General features: G+C 36.8%; 2 protein-coding genes, 1 long non-coding RNA gene, 5 other non-coding genes and 1 pseudogene across 9 annotated transcripts; 3 read left to right on the top strand and 6 right to left on the bottom strand.

The window, feature by feature from the left end:
• Window positions 1-5712: 5712 nt before the first annotated feature.
• Window positions 5713-5910, top strand: LOC113307120. Its single transcript, XR_003339042.1, has one exon. It is a non-coding gene; the product is annotated as a U2 spliceosomal RNA (small nuclear RNA).
• A 2780-nt stretch (window positions 5911-8690) lies between these two features.
• TRNAS-AGA lies at window positions 8691-8772 on the bottom strand. Its single transcript has one exon. It is a non-coding gene; the product is annotated as a tRNA-Ser (tRNA).
• Window positions 8773-8854: 82 nt separating this feature from the next.
• On the bottom strand, window positions 8855-11536 carry LOC113301397. 2 transcript variants are annotated; one of them, XR_003336264.1, is made up of 8 exons: window positions 11361-11536; window positions 11165-11251; window positions 10948-11075; window positions 10714-10808; window positions 10451-10573; window positions 10216-10283; window positions 9550-9624; window positions 8855-9115 (listed from the first exon to the last, which is right to left on the bottom strand). It is a non-coding gene; the product is annotated as an uncharacterized LOC113301397 (long non-coding RNA). The 2 variants fall into 2 exon arrangements; XR_003336263.1 differs by lacking the exon at window positions 10714-10808.
• A 1495-nt stretch (window positions 11537-13031) lies between these two features.
• LOC113306244 (S-protein homolog 24-like) lies at window positions 13032-14638 on the bottom strand. The gene is made up of 2 exons (XM_026555203.1): window positions 14505-14638; window positions 13032-13410 (listed from the first exon to the last, which is right to left on the bottom strand). The coding sequence occupies exons 1-2, from the start codon at window positions 14636-14638 to the stop codon at window positions 13032-13034; spliced, it is 513 nt and encodes a 170-aa protein (XP_026410988.1).
• On the top strand, window positions 14051-14212 carry LOC113307356 (annotated as a pseudogene).
• Window positions 14639-15336: 698 nt separating the features above from the next.
• On the top strand, window positions 15337-15496 carry LOC113307040. The gene has a single exon (XR_003339007.1). It is a non-coding gene; the product is annotated as a U1 spliceosomal RNA (small nuclear RNA).
• A 909-nt stretch (window positions 15497-16405) lies between these two features.
• On the bottom strand, window positions 16406-16526 carry LOC113307020. Its single transcript, XR_003338989.1, has one exon. It is a non-coding gene; the product is annotated as a U5 spliceosomal RNA (small nuclear RNA).
• Window positions 16444-18678, bottom strand: LOC113302615 (bifunctional TH2 protein, mitochondrial-like). Its single transcript, XM_026551559.1, has 4 exons — window positions 18482-18678; window positions 17580-17852; window positions 17050-17464; window positions 16444-16897 (listed from the first exon to the last, which is right to left on the bottom strand). Exons 1-4 carry the CDS (start codon window positions 18560-18562, stop codon window positions 16659-16661), a joined length of 1008 nt encoding a protein of 335 aa, XP_026407344.1. The 5' UTR covers window positions 18563-18678; the 3' UTR covers window positions 16444-16658.
• On the bottom strand, window positions 18370-18490 carry LOC113307013. Its single transcript, XR_003338983.1, has one exon. It is a non-coding gene; the product is annotated as a U5 spliceosomal RNA (small nuclear RNA).
• Window positions 18679-21177: the final 2499 nt, after the last annotated feature.

Here is a 21177-nt window from a genome sequence, read left to right as displayed (position 1 = left end):
CACTGTGATGTATGGGGTCCAACAGTACCTTCTTTACATGGTTATAGGTACTATATTATGTTTGTGGATGATTTTAGTCGATTTCATTGGATTTATCCAATGGAATTGAAATCTGATGCAATTAAGTGTTTTTCTCATTTTAAAACCCATACAGAACATCAATTTTCTTCTAAAATTATTAGTTTTCAAGTTGATGGTGCAGCTGAGCTTGTTAAAGGTCCTTTTAAAGGTTTGCTAGAGTCAAGTGGTATTCTTATAAGGATTTCTTGTCCTCAAACCCCTGAACAAAATGGCCTTGCTGAAAGAAAGCATAGGCACATTACTGAGATGGGTAATTCTCTTTTGTTTAACTCTTCTTGTCCAAAAGAAATGTGGTATGATGCTTTTCTTACTGCTACTTATTTGATAAACAGAACACCAACCAAGGTTCTAGATTTCAAGTCTCCCTTTGAGGTTCTTTTTGGTGAAAGTCCAGACTATTCTTTTCTTAAAATTTTTGGCACTGTGTGCTATCCTCATCTTGCTCATTAAAGAGCAGATAAGCTATCTCCAAAGTCTGTGAAGTGTGTTTTTCTTGGTTATAGTATTCTTCATAAAGGATACAAATGTTATAATCCTCTTTCAAAGAAATCTTATATATCTAAACATGTGGTTTTTGATGAACATCAATTTTATTTTCAAACTTCAGTGCCAGACTCTGTTTTGCATAATTCTGGATTACCATCTATTCTTCCTTCATCAGATTTTCCTGCTCCTATTAGTAGTATTGTTACTAGGTCTCATAAGGGCATTGATAAATCTAAGAAATTTCCTGATTTTGTTTCTCATATGTCCGTTAAACATCCAATGTCTTCCTCTTATACATCTTTATTAACCACTGTTGAACCAAAGACTTTTAAGACAACTTTTAAGATTCCTGACTGGAAAGTATCCATGAAAGATGAGTATACTGCTTTGAGAGATAATGACACGTGGGATTATGTGGCACCTGAGCCACACATGAACATTTTAGGTTCTAAATGGATCTATAAGGTCAAACAGAAAGCTGATGGTACTGTTGACAGACTGAAGTCTAGATTAGTTGCAAAGGGTTATGATCAACAAGACGGAATAGATTTTAATGAAACCTTTAGCCCTGTTATTAAGTGTACCACTGTTAGAGTTGTGTTATGCATGGCAATTACATACAATTGGCAGATTAGACAATTAGATGTTAGTAATGCTTTCCTTCATGGATTCTTAGATGAAGATGTTTACATGTCACAACCTCAAGGGTTTATAAATCCAGATTATCCTTCAAATTATGTGTGTAAATTGAAAAGGAGTTTGTATGGGTTAAAGCAAGCACCAAGAGCTTGGTTTCATAGGTTTAGCACATTCTTAATTTCTTATGGTTTCAAGAAATCAGTCTCAGATAATTCTATGTTTGTGTGTACTTCTAAAGATGGTATGTTGGTGTTACTTTTATATGTGGATGATATTTTACTCACAGGAAGCTCTTCCATTTTGATGAATGATCGGATTGTCTCTTTAAAGAAAGAGTTTGCTATGAAAGAATTGGGAGAGTTAGGATTTTTTCTTGGGTTAGAAGCTGTTAGAACTCCTACTTCAATAACTTTCACTCAAAAGAAGTATACTTTAGAGTTATTAGACAAGGCAAAGTTGTTGGATTCTAAGCCTTGTGATACTCCAGTTGTTAAGGGAGCAAGGTTATCTATTCATGATGGAGTTAAACTTGATAATGTAACTGACTATAGAGCAATAATGGGTGGATTACAATATCTTACTGTAACAAGGCCTGACATATGTTTTGCTGTTAATTATGTGTCACAATTTATGCATTCTCCATCAGATTTACATCTTCAGCTAGTCAAAATAATTCTGAGGTATTTAAAAGGCACTATAGGTCTGGGAATTACTTTAACTAAAGGTAGTCTGTGTACTTTGAAGGCTTTTACAGACTCTGACTGGGCTAGTTGTCCAGATACTAGAAGATCCACCTCAGGTTTTGCTGTGTTTTTGGGTCCTAATCTTGTGTCATGGCCTTCTAAGAAGCAGCCCACAATATCAAAGTCATCTGCAAAAGCTTAATATAAGTGTTTTTCTGTTGCTTCTGCTGAATTAAAATGGATTTCATATATTCTTGCTGATCTACATATTAAACTTGATTCTCCAGCTTTACTTCTCTGTGACAATACTAGTGCTTTGGCTTTGGCTACTAATCCTGTTTTTCATGCCAGGAAAAAACATATAGAGATTCAATATCATACAGTAAGAGAGTTGGTGGATGAAGGCTTCTTGGTGTTGCAGCATATTGCTTCTGAAAATCAAATTGCAGACTTATTCACTAAGGGTTTCTGCCATCCAACATTCTCCAGATTACTTAGACAGCTGTTAGATGTTTCTTCTGTTGCCTCATCATCAAATTCTTCAGCGTGTCTTTCTCCAGTTGAAGAATAGTTTTCCTATTCAGTAGATGTTACTTTGTGTTTTTGAATCTGTTACTTTGGCTGCTAGTATCAGATTGAAGGGGGTGTATTAGATATTATACTTGTGTGAGTTGTTTGTGTGTCACAAGTATTTGTGCTTGTGTGTAAAGAGTGTGTGAGGTCAACTGTATGATTAGTATTAAAGGCTTTGTAATAATCCTGTGAAGGTTAACTCTAAAATCAATAAAGGAAACTAAAGTTCTCTCATGTTCTTAAGTAGCTAGAATTTATTTTTATAATTTACAGAAGAAGTCAGATAGGGAAAAAGAAAAATTCCATTTTGAAGATATCAAATTATTTAAATTACAATTCGAACTATGAAGAAATCAAAGACTAAGATTGGACTCTAAATATCTTGAAACCTTCCTGAACTAGATTTATCTGGATATATTCTTGAAGTTGTTATATAATTTAGGTAAGAGCAAGAAAATGTATCTGCAATTTACTAAACGGGAACTTCAATAATCATACTTCCATTCTTCTTGATATGTTTCATTTGTTTTCCACATTATAATTCAAGTGCCGAAAATTGTCTGAATAATCGGTGTAGCAAGGATGAGCCTGTTATCTCATATCCTTTCAGAATTAAAGGCCGTCAGCACGAGGGATGTGGTTATCCAGGTTTTGATCTTACCTGCAATAATATGAACAAAACAGTTCTGTTGGAAAAAATTGGGTTTCACAAAGGATGAATGAATCAGAGAAGAAAGTGTTGCACTCCAAAACTTTCAAGGCTTGTATAAATTTCTTTTAGACAAATATTTCTACCCTCCCAATAACAATTGGCGATTACAACAGGTATGCGAAATATTGCCTTCAGGATACAATGAAAGCCCTGCAACGAAAACTGAATTCAAGGTTTGTACCCCTTGATTCAATCAAGAACACACAAAGAGATTTCTGATTTCTGATGATGCTTTTTGAAACAGAGAAAACAGATTGATTTTTCTTATATGTTAAACGAAACTGGGAGAAGCTATTTATAAAGGGTTTTGCACCTGTTGGGAATAGGTTTTTATTCGCCAACAGGTTTCTATTCACGAAACGTCAGGTTCCTTCATCAACAGACATCAATGGTGTCTTTTGGATTCGAAATTTTCGAACAGGCTTTTATCGGCCAAATAAAACCGTCAAGTCGACCACAGCCTGGGGGGCGATGCCCCCGGGACCCCCCTTTGGTTGCGGCGTTGAAAATATTCCAACAAGTTCTAGGGCTGCCTTTTTCTGGACAATTCTTCGTCAAATATATCGATCAACTACGATGGTATTAATAACGAGATACAACTTCACGATGCAGATAATTGTCTTGTTAGGCGTTTTCTAAACCAGTGGAATCTTTCCGGCACCCCTTTCTTTGGTATTACATATATGAATAATTCGTTCTTAAACTGCAAATCAGATACTTACGGTGCCTCCAAGGACATAAAATGCCTTCGCAACTCCACGCACAGAATATTTGCTACAGCTAATTCAACAAGTTCCAATAGTTTATTGCTACAGTACCAGCATTCAAAAATCAGGTCTGTTCTGTCTGTGTAATGCCCGGGCTAGTATCATGAAATTGCTTCACGATTTTCCGATCATAAGAACAGTGCTTTGGCTTTGGCTACTAATCCTGTTTTTCATGCCACGAAAAAACATATAGAGATTCAATATCATACAGTAAGAGAGTTGGTGGATGAAGGCTTCTTGGTGTTGCAGCATATTGCTTCTGAAAATCAAATTGCAGACTTATTCACTAAGGGGTTATGCCATCCAACATTCTCCAGATTACTTAGACAGCTGTTAGATGTTTCTTCTGTTGCCTCATCATCTAATTCTTCAGCGTGTCTTTCTCCGGTTGAAGAATAGTTTTCCTATTCAGTTTTCCGATCATAAGAACAGCATTCAATTTCTTCCCTGGTTAGAAATTCCTTGCTCCTTTGGTCACTTAACAAAAAAAATCAAAAATCAAATGATCAGCATATAATCTGCCAAACGAAACGTGCTCACCACGGGGATACAGATGCTCCATCATCCAAGGACGACAAGAGTGCACAGAATCATCATCCATCTGTTCCGAAACCTGTGGGTAATGGTGAACTCCACCAAAAAAATCAAAGGGAAGCACATGCCGATTCAAACGAGAAGAACAGCAAAGGTTGAGGACAAGGCAAGTCACCAACAAGGACATTTCCTAACACTTGCAAAAAGATTAGCTGGTCATGTTTTTGAAATCTAAGCCGTCGTCATCTGGCGTCAGACAGAAAGAGCAGTAACAGGTAAGGAAAAAGTTACTGCTAAGGAACGGCATTGGTGGGAGAAGTTGCGAAGGCGGGGATTACCCAATAAAAGGGGTAAGGCGCCTCTTAAACTGGGATTTAAGACTCAGAATACCCAGACAAAGGGCCGGCATAGACATAGGAAATAATATTGAGAATGTTTGATTTGAGATTATTTGGGTGGTTCATGCGATTGCTTGTGAGCACACCACCCTTGTCGTATTTTTCATATTTTGTGCTGTTCCTGTTGAAATTCTTATCATTTGTTCATGACTTCTTGGTCTAGTCTACGCAAGGATACTTCTGATGGTGGTCTCAACTTCAGGGATATTAGTTGTTTTAATCATGCATTACTTGCAAAATCAGCTTGGAAGATATGTACTGCCAGCAACAATCTTTGGTCCCGATTCTCTTCTTTAAAAGCTAAGTACTATAAGAATTCTTCTCCTCTATATGCTGCAGGTAAGAAGAACATTACATGGAACTTGAAAAGTGTTAGGAAATTTATCTGCTGCTCTTGGGAAATGGTAAGAAAATTCTAATCTGGCAAGATATTACCTTATGAATATGTAGTTTGGAGATGTCTTGAGTGCACAAACCTATCAAACCGTAGTTCGATCTGTCCTTGCGAGCATGGATCTCAAAGAGATTTAATAACTATGTTGGCATTTACTCGCATGGCAAAGAAGTCATCCTCATCAAGTCCTTTTGCTACTCCAGGGAGATGAATGTTTGTTGTTGTTCAGGCTTCACGTTTGCATAGCATTTCCTCAATCTGTGTATTTTAGGGGTGAATATGGATGTTAAGTTTGTAGAATAAGCGTTCTTTCTGTCTGTTCACTAGCTTTAAGAGCTGTACCTTGCCTAAACCTAAAGTAGCCTATAGTCCCACATCTTCCAGTATTCAGAAGGTGACAGGAATCGAGGTAGTATAGAAAGCCAAGTTGTAGAAGGGAATACTCATACCTTTCTCGGCCTTTTGGCTAAGATCAAGTGTAGTATCTGTTCTTATCAGTTTAATATCTGATATGTGAGCCATCGGCTCACATGATATTAAATTAATTTTTTTCATGGGGGAGTTCCCATCACAGCAGCTTGCTGCTGGGGTTCTCACGCGTCGCCTCTGCGTTGCACTGCTGCAAAGGCCTGGCGCACCCCCACCAATTCTAATCTTTAAAATTTTGACTACTGCTAGTGACTGGTGCAGTGTGTTGTGCACTACTGCATCTTTAAATATTTTGACTACTGCAATTGGCTGGCGCAACCCCCGACAAATCTTCTTTAAACTTCACGGACTACACTGCAATTTCTCATGTGTGAATGAATTGTGCGTCGCTTAACTTGCTAGATAGTGGAATTATTTCTCTAAATGAACTTGCTAGATAAATCATAGCTTAACTTGCTAGATAAGCTCAGGAGAATTATTTCTGTCAATGAACTTGCTAGATGAACCACAGCTTACAATCCGAGCATGTACTGTGTGCAGCACTTCAAAAGAAGTGCCTTCCTAGAATTCTTGGCTAATGATTGGCTTAACCGCTGGATATCCATGACACGTCCTTTATCATACTGCCTCATTCTTTGCCGGTAGCTGATGGACTCATTCTTTGCTCGCAATCAAGTTAAAAGTTCAGAATCTTAGATTTTATTGTTGAAACTAATTTTTCAGCAATGCGCAGCGGTTTGATAAAAAACAGAGAGTACGACACCGAATTTATTCACGCTCCGTGCCATCTCTCTTTCTCCCACTCTCTGTTCTGTCTGTCTATCCCAGGCACTAAGTTATCTCTCTCTATTGTCGGCAATTAATGTATCTGATTGTTATTTATAAGAGTTCAAATGCATGATTTTATCTTAGATTATTAGTTATTTTGGCTAATAAAAGATAACTTCAGTTGAAAGAAATTTTCAGACCAGATTTTGTCCATAAATTTTACTTAAAAGATAACTTCTTTTTATAGAAATTTCCAAACCAAATTTTGTCCATAACAATATGAGAGTCTCATGCGGATCATTGAAAAATTCTCAACTAGGCTATGGTCATTACATTACGTATTAATAAAGAAAGACAGTAGTTCAAATGGGAGTGGAAATATGGAAAAAGAAGAAAACAAACTAGGGAGTGAACCTTTGATGCTCGCGAGGGAAAAGCCAAGTTTTATGCATGTTGTATAAACCACATACTCGCTCCAATCCAACTGCAATTTTGGATTCCAAGATTTTGGTGTATGGATTCCAAAGAAATCTTTCAGAAAACAAAAACTGCCTAAATCTATGTTCAATTTGACATTGAATGCGTAAAATTGCTTGGTTAGCAGGTGTGCACACATCTAAAGCCATAAAGCTTAAACTTGTTTCCTGGGTAACGCGAACAAGTTGTTCTCCAGCCTGCAGAGCTTTCTCGATATAGCTTCACTCCGTGCAACACTAAGAACACACTGAATAGTGAAAACTAAGAATCCCAATACTTTTACCAACAGGACGGGGGCGTTCAGATTCAGACACGGCCGAAAACTGGTTTATCCTTGAAACTTTTAGTTTAACAATCCAATATCAGTCCATGTTCGGCCACTAACAGGTTTTGATTGCAAATCTTGAACCCGCAACTTCCCAATAAATTCCATTTAGGTTTAATCAAATTTCTTCTTTAATCCTCCTTTTCTTGCTTCATGAAATCTTAAAGAGTTTCAAAGGATACTATATATCTTAAAGTAGATCAACAATAAAACAATCAGAAAGACTTGAGTCATTACATATATAGAACTTCAAAAGATTCAGTCTTAAATTCTATAGTCCCACATTCATCGGTTAGGATAAATTTCTTTGTTTAAATATCACTAGGAGCAATGTGTCCATCAGGCAATGACATAATAAGCACGATGTGGATAGGGTTCCCATAACTTTCAGATCACTCTGAAGATGAAGAGAACGTGCTGCTATGAGCTCTTTTTTTTACAAGCTTGTTATTGGGGCGGCAGTGTCACTTTAGTTTTTTACAAGCTTGTTATTGGGGCGGCAGCGTCACTTTAGTGAAGGGGATGTAAATTGACTAAATTATCCTCCTTATTTTTTAAACTAAATTGAAAATTGTTTTCTGTCTTCTTCTCCTTCTCCCATCAACCGTAACCTCCATTAGAACTCAAAATTTCATTGTCTTCGATTAATCGACGATTCGAAAATTAATCAAGTGTAGTGTAATGACTTATATGAAGTATGTTTTGAAAAATCCAATTAGGGTTTAGTTTATTTTGTTCGATTTAAGTTTAATTTCTATCAAAAATTAGGGTTTTAGATGGAAATTGAAATTGAAGTTCTGGGTTTATGTGAGTTACGGTTGATTTTAACTCTATTACGAACCGTAACTGGAGATTTTGATGTTGTTACGGTTGGTAATAGTTCAACTACCAACCGTATGTTCTTATATCTGAGAATTTTCTTCAAGTTACGGTTGGTATCGAGCATTTGGTTACCAACCGTAACTGAGTTACGATTCGTATCGAGCATTTAGTTACCGACCGTAACTAGTTTTACGATTGGGTTTTCTTCAAATTTAACTAGTTACCGTTGGTAGTTCATCTTTTACGAACCGTAACTAAGATTTACGGTTGGTTACGAGCAAAATTCCAACCGTAATTAACTCTGAAAATGTAAAAAAAATGGATTTTTTTTTTTAAACTATAAAATCTGATTTTGTTTTGATTTAAAGTTAATTGAAGTGAAACTTAATCATTAACACTATGCTAGATTATCAACACTAAACTATGTACGAGTTAATTTGTCATTTTCAGTTTTTTATGGATAAGGGGCACTTGAATTATCATGTAACGACCCTTTTTGTTCTATTACAATGCCGCTCCTATAACAAGCTTGTTTTTTCATAGCTCATGTCCTTCACGGTATGCAAAAACCAAAAATTCACGAGTTTTAAGAAAAATGAAAACGTGGTCGGCAGGATTTGAACCTGTGCGGGCAAAGCCCACATGATTTCTAGTCATGCCCGATAACCACTCCGGCACGACCACATTGTTGTTTTCTTCAGAACAAACCGAATATAACAAGAAAACAGCTTAATTCAAAAAATCTTTATAAAAAAACAGCCCTTGGATTAATATTATAGTCAGAAAAAAACCTGCACTCTACTACCCAAATCAATAATTGAAGAACAACTTGACAAAGAGCACTTTATCATCAAGCAAGACATAGTATAGCACAATAACTGGCAGCTAAATTATATTTATGATTTTATTGAAATAACTGTCTTTACCGTTTAATAAAATGAAAACCATTTTGTATCAGAACAATACTAAATGCCCAATATGCTCATACTAAATCCGTTTAAATCTTTCAGCTCATGACTTCTCCTATCTGGAATGAATACAAGAAGAAACTTAAGCACGATGAAGACAACTATGATTTTGAAGGTTTACAACACCATCTTCGTAAAGAAGAGGACTCTTATCAAGCTGAAGCTCATTCTAAAGCAAACAACGTGGAAGAAGGAATTCTTTGAAGCTATGATACTCAGCTTTCAGAAGAAAATTCCTAACAAGAATTGTTGGATGTTTTCTACAATTGAAAAAGGTTTTCTGTGTCATAATGTCTGTCTTTTAGTGTAACTACCTATCAGTTATACTAAAAGACAGAAATCCTTTCTATTTTCTTGTGAAATTTCTATCTACAGATTTTAAATTTAGATTAGCACATTTAACAGGAAGTTGGTGAGTCTCAACTAATCTGCGTAAAATATAAGAGCTCTAAATGAATATATCAAACAACCAAAAACCATAAAAATCACTAACCTTGTTTCTTCCCTGGCTTGACATGTAGAATATTCTCTTTATTCTTGAAGGCAATGCTGGAACAGAAGAGCCTTTCTATCCATAAGAATAAAACAACAGAAATAAGCAGCAATAGGTGTCAACACATACAAAAAATACCATGTTAACAGTATATACACAGTATAGCTTATGTGCATACCAAACGGAATCCCTTCCAGAATTATAAATATAAACAAAGATAAATCGCCTATCAACCAAATGTAGTATGCAGTCGCCAACCTAAAAAACACCACTATACTGAAACCATAATTCAGCAACTTTTTGCATTACTTTTTATCATGTCTTTTGATATCTTAATGCAAAAAGTCATGCAGGATATGCAACATTAGTATCAAATTAAGACTCCAATGTTTCAGCATTTATCCCAATATTGATTGATGGATATTGCAAGCCGTCTCTTTAGGTAAGAAATCATAAAAACAGAAGTTTTAGTAGATAAAAACCATGACCATGAAAGAAACAATGAATCGAAGTTCGTAAAGTGGGTTTTTTTACGAGTCAAAAGATGATTGTACTGCTTCATATGGTACTATCAAGCATACTGGCAGATAAAACGATAAACTTGAGGCTGAGGCCAACAGTGCAAGAAAGAAAGAAAGATAACTTATTGACAAAATTGTGAAATACCTTGTCAACAGGTCGAATAGATCCAATAGGTGCGATATTTGATTTTGCCCATGTATTTTGGTTCCATCCTAAACACAAATGTTACAATACCGGAAACAAACTTGAGATCAGTTACAAAAAACTATGATCACCATAATCGACAAACATGTTCACTGCTTATTTGGAACAGAAAAATTATAGTATGTTGCACCAGCATTTATGAAAAGAGATGAAAAGCATTAGCCGACAACCATACCCATAAATCATATCCCAACTTAAACCTGTCATTTGTGGATATCACAGGGAGCACGAGACTTTCGGCGGAATATTTGTAACACGTGAAAACAAGAATATTGCAGCATCTAAAAGACTGGAGCACCTGCAAAGAGAAAACTTTCAATGTTGTAAGCATAACAAAAGTCAGTTCCCGGCAATGACCCAAGAAGAAGAGCGCAGTTCAACATGCAAATCTTTTGGTAGTATTAAGCATGTACTACTCTTGAATTATAGGGTCCTTACAGAAAACCGAAAAGCAAGGTATGGGTGACATGGGTCACTAGCAACCCGTACACAAGCTTTAAATATCTTTAGTGAAATTCAACCCGTACAGAAAACTGTCGCGAAAAACGTACACCATTAATCATCAAATTGAATAGACATCAAGTGGTGGATAAAGTCTTTACTCATCATACATTATTATTCAAGTTTCAAACCAAACAAACACACAGCGTAATTATAATTAGATTGTACTACCATTCTGATTTAGCGTGTGCTCCATCAAGATGTAAGAGTGGTGTCCAAGCAATTCTGGCACAGCAAGAGCTTCAGAAGTGCTTTCATCTGACACTCGATCTAATCAATGTCTCCAACAGCTGGACTACCTAAACAAAATCACTTTCTATCATCTTTAAACAAAAACAATCGATTCAATTCAATCAAACATCAGAACATCATTTGGAAGAAATCTAACCTGTTAATTAAAATTACCAAGTAGACGAAACAATCTAACTTCCTCCGTCATCAGAAACCGGAACGACAACATTAAATGCAGTTCCACCTGACACAATTACATCAAATTCTCACCAGAAATCGACACAAAAAAATCAAAATAAACTGTAATAAATAAGAGAATCAAAAGATTATCATGTGTAAGAGAGATTTGAGACCTGATTCTTCAAAGGAGATTCTCACGAGAGAGAAAGAGGAAATTTGAGCAGAAGAAGTAGAAGGAGAGAGAGGAAATTGAGAAAGGAAAGCGGGAAGGCCCTACATATCAATGTGAGACCCACAAAATTAACCTCCATTACCATACGATTTGAACCAGGTTTACCCCGATTTAATCCTAACTCGAACCGCGTGAGTTCACACGGTTATGTTTGTGACTGAACTCTGAAACCTCTGGCTGGTATACCGGTGTCAAACTCAGCGTCTTATATTAGGAAACCAGACCATATGCTCGCAAGCTAAGATCGAGAAGCCTTTCCAAATATCGTCCTCAGTAACACTACAAATACCAAGCTCTCAACCAGAAACATAACAAAAAATATTTTCAGAGAACGCCTGGTGCAGCAAAAGATTTCATAAGTCTAGGAATTCTCTCTATTCTTTTTGCTTCTTCTTTTAGTAAAATCATGGCAGAGGGGGGTGAGTTGCAGTTGCTTGATCGAAAACGTTATTTGTATAATAGTTTATTTGGGAGTGATTTTGAAGATGATTCACTGATGAGAGATGTTGAACCAGCTGTTGTTGTTGATTTGAAACAACAAAAAGAACCTAAAGAAAGATGTATTCTCAGGCTTAAGGTGAGAAAGATACCAGGCACCAATATGTATAAGAACCTTTCTTATCAAGTTCAGGAAAAACAAGCTGATGTAGTTCAGGAGCCCAAAGTTGAAGCTGCTAAAAGGAAATTACATTGTGAGGAAAGACAAGAAAAGGCAGCAGGAAACAAGATTACTGCTAAACCGAAGCAGGTGAGCAAGTATGCTAAAAAGAGCCATGGAGACACCGTCAGGGCTCGAATAGAGTGGAGAAGTAAACATCTAGGGGTCCGGAAAAGTAAATATCTGCAGGTCCACAAGCCCAATCTGCTGATGGCATTCTGATTTTCTTTTCTTGCTTCCACTTTTGCTTTGTGCATCGGATGTAATATTATAGTGTAATTCAAACACACAATGCTTGATCCTTATTTTGATTTTTTAAAGGGTTTTGAATCATTTTGCTATGCTAGTGATTTTTTTTTTCCTTCGGGCTATCTTAAGTTTCTTGTTTGAAAGTTGCACTATAAAGTAATTAAGCAAACCTTTTGTAAGTCTACAAACCCAGAATGGACCAAGACAAACATCATACAGCAAATAATTCTAATCCTGGAAGTGTGTTCAAACCACCAGTGCATCAGGCGTGTTGAAAAAATTGTTGTCAGTGTAAACTGCAAAAGAATGAAGTTTCTGTAACCTGATGTTATATGATTCGTGTCCAAACTGAGCTGCAGCAGAAGGGAAGTCGTTGAAGTTCTCAAATATGCCTTGTGCGGTCTCAGGTTGCAATACAGTCCAAAGGAAATTGCCACTCATAATAGGAGCCAGAATTATGAACAATTGCTAAACCAAAAAATAATGATCTTATGGCAGGGAGAAGCTAATTAATAGAGGCACATAATGACTATTGTAGTCCATTAAATTGAACATTTTTATTGGAGCAAATACAAGGAGATCTTGCATACCCAGAAACCACACTAATTATTCACCTAATTGACTACAAAGTAAAAGCACCTTGACCTTAGTAGAAAACGTTGAAAAGAAAAGCCATACTGAGCATTTTTGTAGAATAACGAACTATCATTTTGATTTCGAATCAGCTGATCTCTTACTAACTAAGTTCTTCCTCGAGGCAGGTAGAGCAGAAGCAGCAACAGCACCTCCCTTCTCTTCTGTTTCCGGTTTAGGCCATTCATATACCAATTGATATTCCTGAGTTTTGCTAAACCATGCATAAACACCGTCTCGACGGATAGGATAATGGCAATAGTTTTGGCATCTCTTATAATCTCTTCCGAAGTCGTACAGGTCATACTCACCTGACACTAGTTTTCCACTTGCGTCATTCCACCACATATCACACCAAAACAATGTTGTGCCCAACAAATCCATCTTGAAATGCCAATGAATATTCTGCTGATAAGACAATGCATGTCTCCCAAGATCATCCTGAATTGATCTGCAGTTAATATTCAGGATCACGCTTTGTGATATCTCATTAGACACATTCACATGATTTGTCCTGTAAATTCCGTTTTTTTCCTGGAGATGGGAAGAACATTCACACGCTAACGCTCCCAAACTCATCATCATCACCAGATAAAAACATTGTTGCTTCAGTAGATCCATTTAATGTATGAATATTTCTTTTTTTTGCATTGACAATGTGAATGTTATGTGTTTGGGTGTGGCTATAAATAGACAGATGTTAGCTCTTTGTATGATCATCTCTCTTATCTGCCTACTTGCCAAGTTGCCGCAAACAATGAAAGGTAGTTGCTAGATAAGGGTATTAAATATGGATATAGTAGATTTCAATGCACAGGGTTTGTTGGAATATTCCAAAAATCTTAGAGAATATCAGATGAGTTATTTGTTTGATATGGCCATGGTATATTCGGGCGGTAATTTTTCTGGCATTCAAGATATATATTAGATGCGAGATTTTACTATCTGAGGTATGAGTTCTCTAAATGTAGTTGACGGGCTCATCTTTATCCAAGCTGACGAGCTTACTATTTAGTCCCACATCTTCAAATTTTAAGGAGGTAGAAGGAAATGGGGAAGTATAAAAAGCGAAGTTGTAGAAGAGGTTTAGCATGCCTTTCTCGGCCTTTTGGCTAAAATCAAGTGTAGTATCTGTTCTTATCAGTTTAATATCTGATATGCCATCCGATATTAAATTATTTTTTTTGCAGCTTGCTGCGGTTCTCTAGCGTCGCCTCTGCGTTGCACTGCTGCAAAGGCCTGGCGCACCCCCACCAATTCTAATCTTAAAGGTACCCCTACCAATTTAGGCCACTGCGGATACTCTGCAGAACAACCACTACCAGCAGAATGAATTTTAACTTTCAATTCAAAGCACAGTTATGACCGCAGAATTTACAAAGCACATTGTTCGCTGACAAGTATCTATCAACTCTGCTGGGGTCTTTGAACCATCTTCAAGGCAAAAAGGCGAAACAACTCTTTTGATAAACTGTTTCAATTGCCCAAAAGACTGTGATAGCAACTGTGTAGTCCACTTCCGTGCTCATCTAACTCTCAAGAAACCTGCAGTGGTTCTGGTTTATCTCTTGAAGAGCAATACCATGGAGCATAACATCCCATTTTGAAGCTTCATTCTTGAACCATGTGAGTTCGTCACTCAACAAAGTAATACCACCTAATATAACTTCCATCCCCATCCTTATCATCCGAAGCCTTACTTGACTTCTGCAAGACATTCGCTACGAATGGCACGAAGCGTCGCTAGTATTCGTGTCAATGAACTTGCTGGATGACCTCGTAGAGAATAAAATCGACTGTGTATACCTGAAAAAGAAAGAAGCGTCGCTAGTTAGTGATTAGCATTGCAATTTAAAAGGGTGCTAATCATCAAATTAACCTATAGGTGAGCTACTGGACTTCAGTGTGTGTAGTAAAGCTCACGATCATGCTCAAAGTTTGGAATCTTAATTTTTATTGTTAAATCTGAATTTTCAGCTGTGTATGTGAAGGTAGTTGATTCTAGCAGTACAAAACTTGGATTATACATGGAGAGAGGCGGATAGTTTTATTCATAAAATCACTTCAAATCTTAATCATTGTTAGTTAACCTCTGGAACTTATCTGCTTTGAAATTCATGTCTCCATTGTGAATCTGCATTCTACTTCATGAGAAGGTGCACTAGACTACATATACCATTGATCATTTGAAACACCTGTACAACAGCAAGACCTAGAAGGCTATAGAGGGAAAGAGGCAGCAATCCCAGATTATTTGCAAGGTAGAGGGAAACATACTGGAGTAGTGGAAAGGCAATAATAATCCCACATCAGGGAGATAGCAAAGAAAAAGAAAGAAGACGTCCTATAAGAAGAACCTGACTTGCAACTGGAAATCATACTTACCTGGACGGGGTCTATGATGATCATGAAGGTCATAGCCTAGGTTAGCGACTTCCATTGCACTTTGGAAGGGCGCTCGCTTAAGATCTCCCCACTGAGGGAGAGTCTACGTCATAATTTGTTCCTGAGGGGGAACGCGTCCGCGCGGCCCCTGCCAATTTTATACAAAGAATTTAAATGTCAGTTGAATCATATGTTCCATTGGTACAACAGAGTTTTGTCAAACATTATGGGTTCTGACTTCTGAGTTTTGTATGTCCGATTTAGTCACAAACCAAACATTGGTGGTTTTGGTTATTACATGTTAGCACCTTGAATACTGCATTTTGATCAAGTTAAACCAACAAAGACCAAGTACAGCAATCGCTGTATCCACAAATCCTTGGTGGATCAGGTTAGTTCAAATACTATTACCAATTTTGCAGTCAAAATGGATTAAACCCATAACAACCAAATAATAAGCTCATTATTATGGCACTGGTTTTTTGCTCGCAGAGTTTAACAATCCTTGTCAATTTGGGACAATGTTGAGCAGAAAAGTAGGAAATAAACTGCACAAGTACTTTCAAAGCTACAGTTGGACCATAAAGCAAGCGAACTCAAGGAGGATTCCTCGTAAACAATGAATCCCAAATAGACATCAGACCATCAAAATTGCATAGGACGTCAGGATGGGACACCATTACCCATGACGAGATCATGGATTTAATACTGCAAACTATATTCCCTAAACTGAATCATGTTTACTGGAAAAGACTCGATGGATTTAATAGTGCAAACCGTAAGTTTTGGTTTTCATTGCAGATTCAGATATGTTTCTTTTTTTCTTTATCGAGGTTGCTCATCATTAGTTGAATTCTTGTTGCTTCTCTTTGTCAGGCATTTGTCTCAGGTTACAGCAAAATGTGACACCCCATCAAGTTCTATTTTGTGACTCTCAAGTCAATGAGAGATTCTGTATAAACTAAAATTACACCAGAATAGGACCCAAGCGCTACCTTAAGGCTGAGATTGAGCAAAAGGTTACTAAGAACAGAAAATATTTGGTTTTTAAGTCATGTTGGGTTTCTCTTAGAAAAGAGAAATCCCTTCAAAAATAGGCGTATGCCGCTTTACTGCGGCAAGCACATGGTATTCTTTAGTAAAAGGCGAAAGAATCGTTCGCTTTGTGATTACCGCACGACTCCGTGAATCTTAAACTGATGTCCGAGTGTTGCTTATGTTCAAAGCATTTCTGAGTAGAGTCTTGGTTCTTCCTCCTTGTGGAACAAACTGAAATACAGTTTGTTGTTGTACTGAAGCTATATCTATCCATTTTTAAGCATTTCTGAATCCAGACAATAGGGTTGATACATCGAGCTTGTTCACCTTCTTGAAAAAATTCATACAACCATTTTTAAGTATCATATACTTGCCAGCTTGCTTTATGTCCTCCAAGTTTATGGCTTTCAGTACACCATAATCAAATATTCTTGAAACCGCTTGTCCCTCAGAAGATGAGAGCTCTACAAGGGCACTGTGGAGTGACTGGAGTACGTCATAATTAAAACTAAGAGCTGCAACGAAAAATAAAAGAAGACACAAGGTTGAGATTTGAGTGCTTTAGAAATCTAAGCAGTAACACTTGCTTTCTCTCGGTTTACAAACAACTTAAAATGTCCTAGATAACTTTAACATGTAAATCCAAGATTAAAATGTCTGATCATACCTTTTTCACCGAGCATAATTTTCTTTATACACTTATCATACTCGAGAGTAGACTGCTGGGAAAGAAGCTCCCAAGTATTCTTCAAATCTGTTGATGTAATATGAGAAGGTTTGTCTCTATCCTGACCCTGCAGTAGCTGATCGGCTTTTTGAGCAGTCACTATTGCAATGTTTTTTAAAATTCCCAAAGAACCCAGATCAGTACATGTAAAGTCAAAATCAGCAAATAGCATCAGATGTTCCTTAGGATCAAGCTTTGTATATACTGGGATGATCAGGGCAGACTGTCGAGAATTAAAGAAGTCCATTTTAAGTCTCATAGCAGGACGATAAAGCCTTTTTACGACTTCAATCTCTTCCTGGGCCAAAGAGTTGCATAGCTTATCAAGCAATACCTCAGCATGCAGAAATGATATCTGTAGTGAAATGTAAAAAAAGGTCATAAGCTCCTTATTCAATGATTCTTAAAATCTTGAGAAGTGTTTGAAAGGTGAATCAAGGAAAAAGATCAGTGACTAATGATCAACACACCTTGAAATTTTCATAAGTATATTCTTTGATCCACTTGCTACGTGCGTGAGAACTACCATGAGGAGTACCAAGTTCTCGCACCGCCTTACTATGAACGGCATAGAGTCTCAGGCTTGGCATCATAGCACCAAGAGTATAAGCAGGAATTTTTGACTGATGTATTGGAATTTCATGAACTTGTATATCACCAGATGCAGTCGCTAACAAGAACTCTCCGTATTTTGCTGTTGCAGTGTGAATAATGGTTTCTTTTGTAGGGTCTAAACCCAGTTTCTGCATAAAGAGAACTTCTTTATTATATATAATGCTAATTCTTTAAACACGTCCAAAATCATGCTAACTGGTAGACATATATACAGTTGTGTATTACATATGAATCATCCGTTTATTCCTTTCCATACACTTTTATCTAAGTCGGTAGGTTAAAAAAACAGCTGCATTTGATCTACATCTACAGTTCACAATTCGTGTTGTTATTTTCCTTACTATACAATTATGTATGCAAGTCCAAATACTCTATAAAGGCAAAAAAAAGCGGTGGCACTTGATCTGCATCTACGATTAGCAACTGCAGTTTTTGTTAAGAGTCCTTTTTCTAAATTAAACCATAAAGCAAACTCAAGGAGGATACCTCATAAACAATGAAATCCCAAATAAATAAACATCAGACTATCGAAATTGCATAGGACTAAGTATAGTTTCCACTATTAGAGACGCTCCAGCAGCATCATCTTTAGGCTGAGAAAAAGATTACTCAGAACAGAAAACATTTGGTTTTAAGTTACGTTAGGTTTCTCTTAGAAAAGAGAAATCCCTTCAAAAATAGGCGTATGCCGCTTATGAGCGGCAAGCACACGGTATTCTTTAGTAAAAGGCGAAAGAATAGTTCGCTCCGTGCTTACCGAACGGCTCCGTGAATCTGAAGTTGACGCAGAAGTATTGTTTAAAAAGCATTTCGAGTAGAGTATTGCTTCTTCCTCCATGTGGGACTATTCATCTTTCATTGGTGCTTCTATGTAGGGTCTGACTTGAAAGGAGCCTGTATCAACACTGTACCTTGTACCTCCACGATTCAGTTAACCAGAATCTCCTCCTCGACTCATAACCCGCCTGCAAAATTTGTTGGGAAAATTGGTATCCCGGCCGCAGCGGAATCACAAAATCACAAAGGACAGTTGGTGATTTGAACCAAATATGGAAGAGATAATAAGAGAGAGACAGAAGATAAAGAAACACATACACAAGATATACATGGTTCACCTTTACAGGCTACATCCACGGCCAACACCACCAGAAAAACTTCCATTAACATCAAAGACCATTATATGCTCTTTCCGCAACCCCAAGACAAGAACCAAAGACTTAACAAGACATACCCGAGAACACCATTGAAGAAACCATAGAAACCAACTCTCTAACATTCGCCAAACAGTCCTAGTGTCTTCTCTTCTACACCGTCTTCACAGACGCTAGTAACAGAGGAGAAACATGGAAACACTAGAAACCTGGTTTCGGACAAAGCCCCAAACCCCAAACCCTAGAACACCAAAATCCTCTCTCTACAAGTTTTTCTCTCACACCGATATTGACCTTCACGGTAGCACACGACCCTCCCTACCAAAGAGACGAAAATCCTAAGCACAAGGATCTACCACTCTTCTAGGTTGGATTTTAACAAACCTAGAATTCTAGTCCTATATATAGAGACACAAACTTGCCCGTTAAGGAAAACTTTACTTTGGAAACAAGTTTTCCTAACTTGACCCCCAAATACCTAAACTTTAGGAACAAGTTTATGCAAGGTAGAGTTTAACCAAAACTCCAATTCTCAACCACCGGCTAAATCCCACAAAATTTGCAAGCATTAGAGAAAATGATGAAACACTGCTACAACATCTCAAGTATCAGAATTTCTGCAGGCGAAATCAAGCAACAAACTCCACAAAAACATCTTAAATACCCCATCTAAGCTGATCCCTGTAACAACAAGCTCTTTTTCGGCACAAGTGAGCCTAATAATCATGCAATCATCGGAGTACTAGATGTAAAAGCAAAAGAAGATACCCCATCCCTTTTAAATAGGACTTAATCCTGCAACAGTTATTTCCGCATCCGAATAACAGAAAAATGGAAACACTATGCTTACATTTGGTCGACGATATTCATGTCATAATCAACTGAGTACATACAGAGTCGGTCCCCTATGCCAGATTAGTGTAAAAAACGTTTTGAAGATTCGTAACAGTCGTCAGGGACAGGGTCAGAAGTTTTGGTTAGGGGGACAAATTTATATGTTGACTGTCATGATCTAAATTTGGCTAGGTGGCCGAAGGTCTCAATTTTTTTTTACCTTTCCTTAAGTATATTTTAAGTTGTGAACACGTTGAAATACTTGTTCAATTTTAACATGTTTTGCATTTAAAACCATAAATATATGAATTTGCGAAAACTTCATTACTGCATTGTATAACAAACATGCTATCGGAGGGTCACTTTCTCTTCTTTTTTTATATTTTTTGAATTAGATCATATACTTGAATTTTCTAGTAATACATGGAGCTTTTTACCCGTTTAATCTTCTTCATTCTTTATTATACAGAAAACCTACCCATAATTAAGAGAAAAATACTAAATCATATATTTTTTGAAACTTATTGTAGGGGCTCCAAGAAAAGAGTTTTGAGGGCTCATAAGGATTCAAATATCCTACAATAAGATAAGGAGACCCAATTCATAAGATAAAAATACTAAAATACCCTTAACCTATTAAATATTGAAACCTAAAACTTTTTTTTTTTCATTTCTCTCCTTTTAACTCTTCAATTTTCTTCTTCCCCATCACCTCCATCGCCTATTTCTTTGATTAATTGTCAATTCTTAAATAATTCATTATGGATTAACACCACTTAACCCACCCGCAGTGACTTTAATAAGGTAAAAATCAAAAAAACCCATATCTTTTCATTGGTTTTAATGCATGGATAGGCGGAATTGATCGAATTAATTTTTGAAAAAATAGTTTCAGGACTTTATACGGTTTGGAAGTATGAATTTTTCCAACCATAGACAATACCTATGGTTTGGTTTACCAACCGTAGACAGTGCCTACGGTTTGATTTCCCCACCGTAGGTCATCTACGGTTTAGAGTTCTTAACTTCCAAAGCGTATATTCTGGGTTCAAAAATCCTACAGTTTGAAAAAATCATACTTCCATACCGTAACTTCTACCTACGGTTGGTTCGATTGGAGTTTCCTCACCGTAGGTTAGCTTACGGTTCGAATTTGGGGGTTTTCAAAAGCAAAAATAAGTGATGGGTTTTCTTAATTTTTTCTTTTTATGATCGTGATCTTCATCGCGAGGGAGAAGAAGAAGAGAGAAAGAAGAATGATAGTTTTTTTTTTATGATCATCATCTTCATCATGATTTATGAATGAAAGGAGAAGATAATAGATTTGGTTATTTTTATATGATCATAGTTTCATCATGATGAAATTATGATCATCATCTTCATCATGATTTATGAATAAATAGAGAAGGAGAAAATGATAAATTTAATTTTATAATTCATGGAGGGTATTTTAGCCATTACAAAAAAT

This window comes from Papaver somniferum, chromosome 8 (assembly GCF_003573695.1).
Source record: "Papaver somniferum cultivar HN1 chromosome 8, ASM357369v1, whole genome shotgun sequence".
NCBI lineage: Eukaryota > Viridiplantae > Streptophyta > Magnoliopsida > Ranunculales > Papaveraceae > Papaver > Papaver somniferum.
This window is presented reverse-complemented; position numbering and strand designations above follow the sequence as displayed.

Coding starts and splice junctions, on each gene's coding strand:
- LOC113306244 (XM_026555203.1), bottom strand. CDS start 14,638: ATGGGGATGGAAGTTATATTAGGTGGTATTACTTTGTTGAGTGACGAA. Junction 13,411..14,504: donor ATAAACCAGAACCACTGCAG/GTTTCTTGAGAG, acceptor TATTAACTGCAG/ATCAATTCAGGATGATCTTG.
- LOC113302615 (XM_026551559.1), bottom strand. CDS start 18,562: ATGGAGGAAGAAGCAATACTCTACTCGAAATGCTTTTTAAACAATACT. Junction 17,465..17,579: donor ATACTTATGAAAATTTCAAG/GTGTGTTGATCA, acceptor ATTTCACTACAG/ATATCATTTCTGCATGCTGA. Junction 16,898..17,049: donor AATTATGCTCGGTGAAAAAG/GTATGATCAGAC, acceptor TTTTCGTTGCAG/CTCTTAGTTTTAATTATGAC.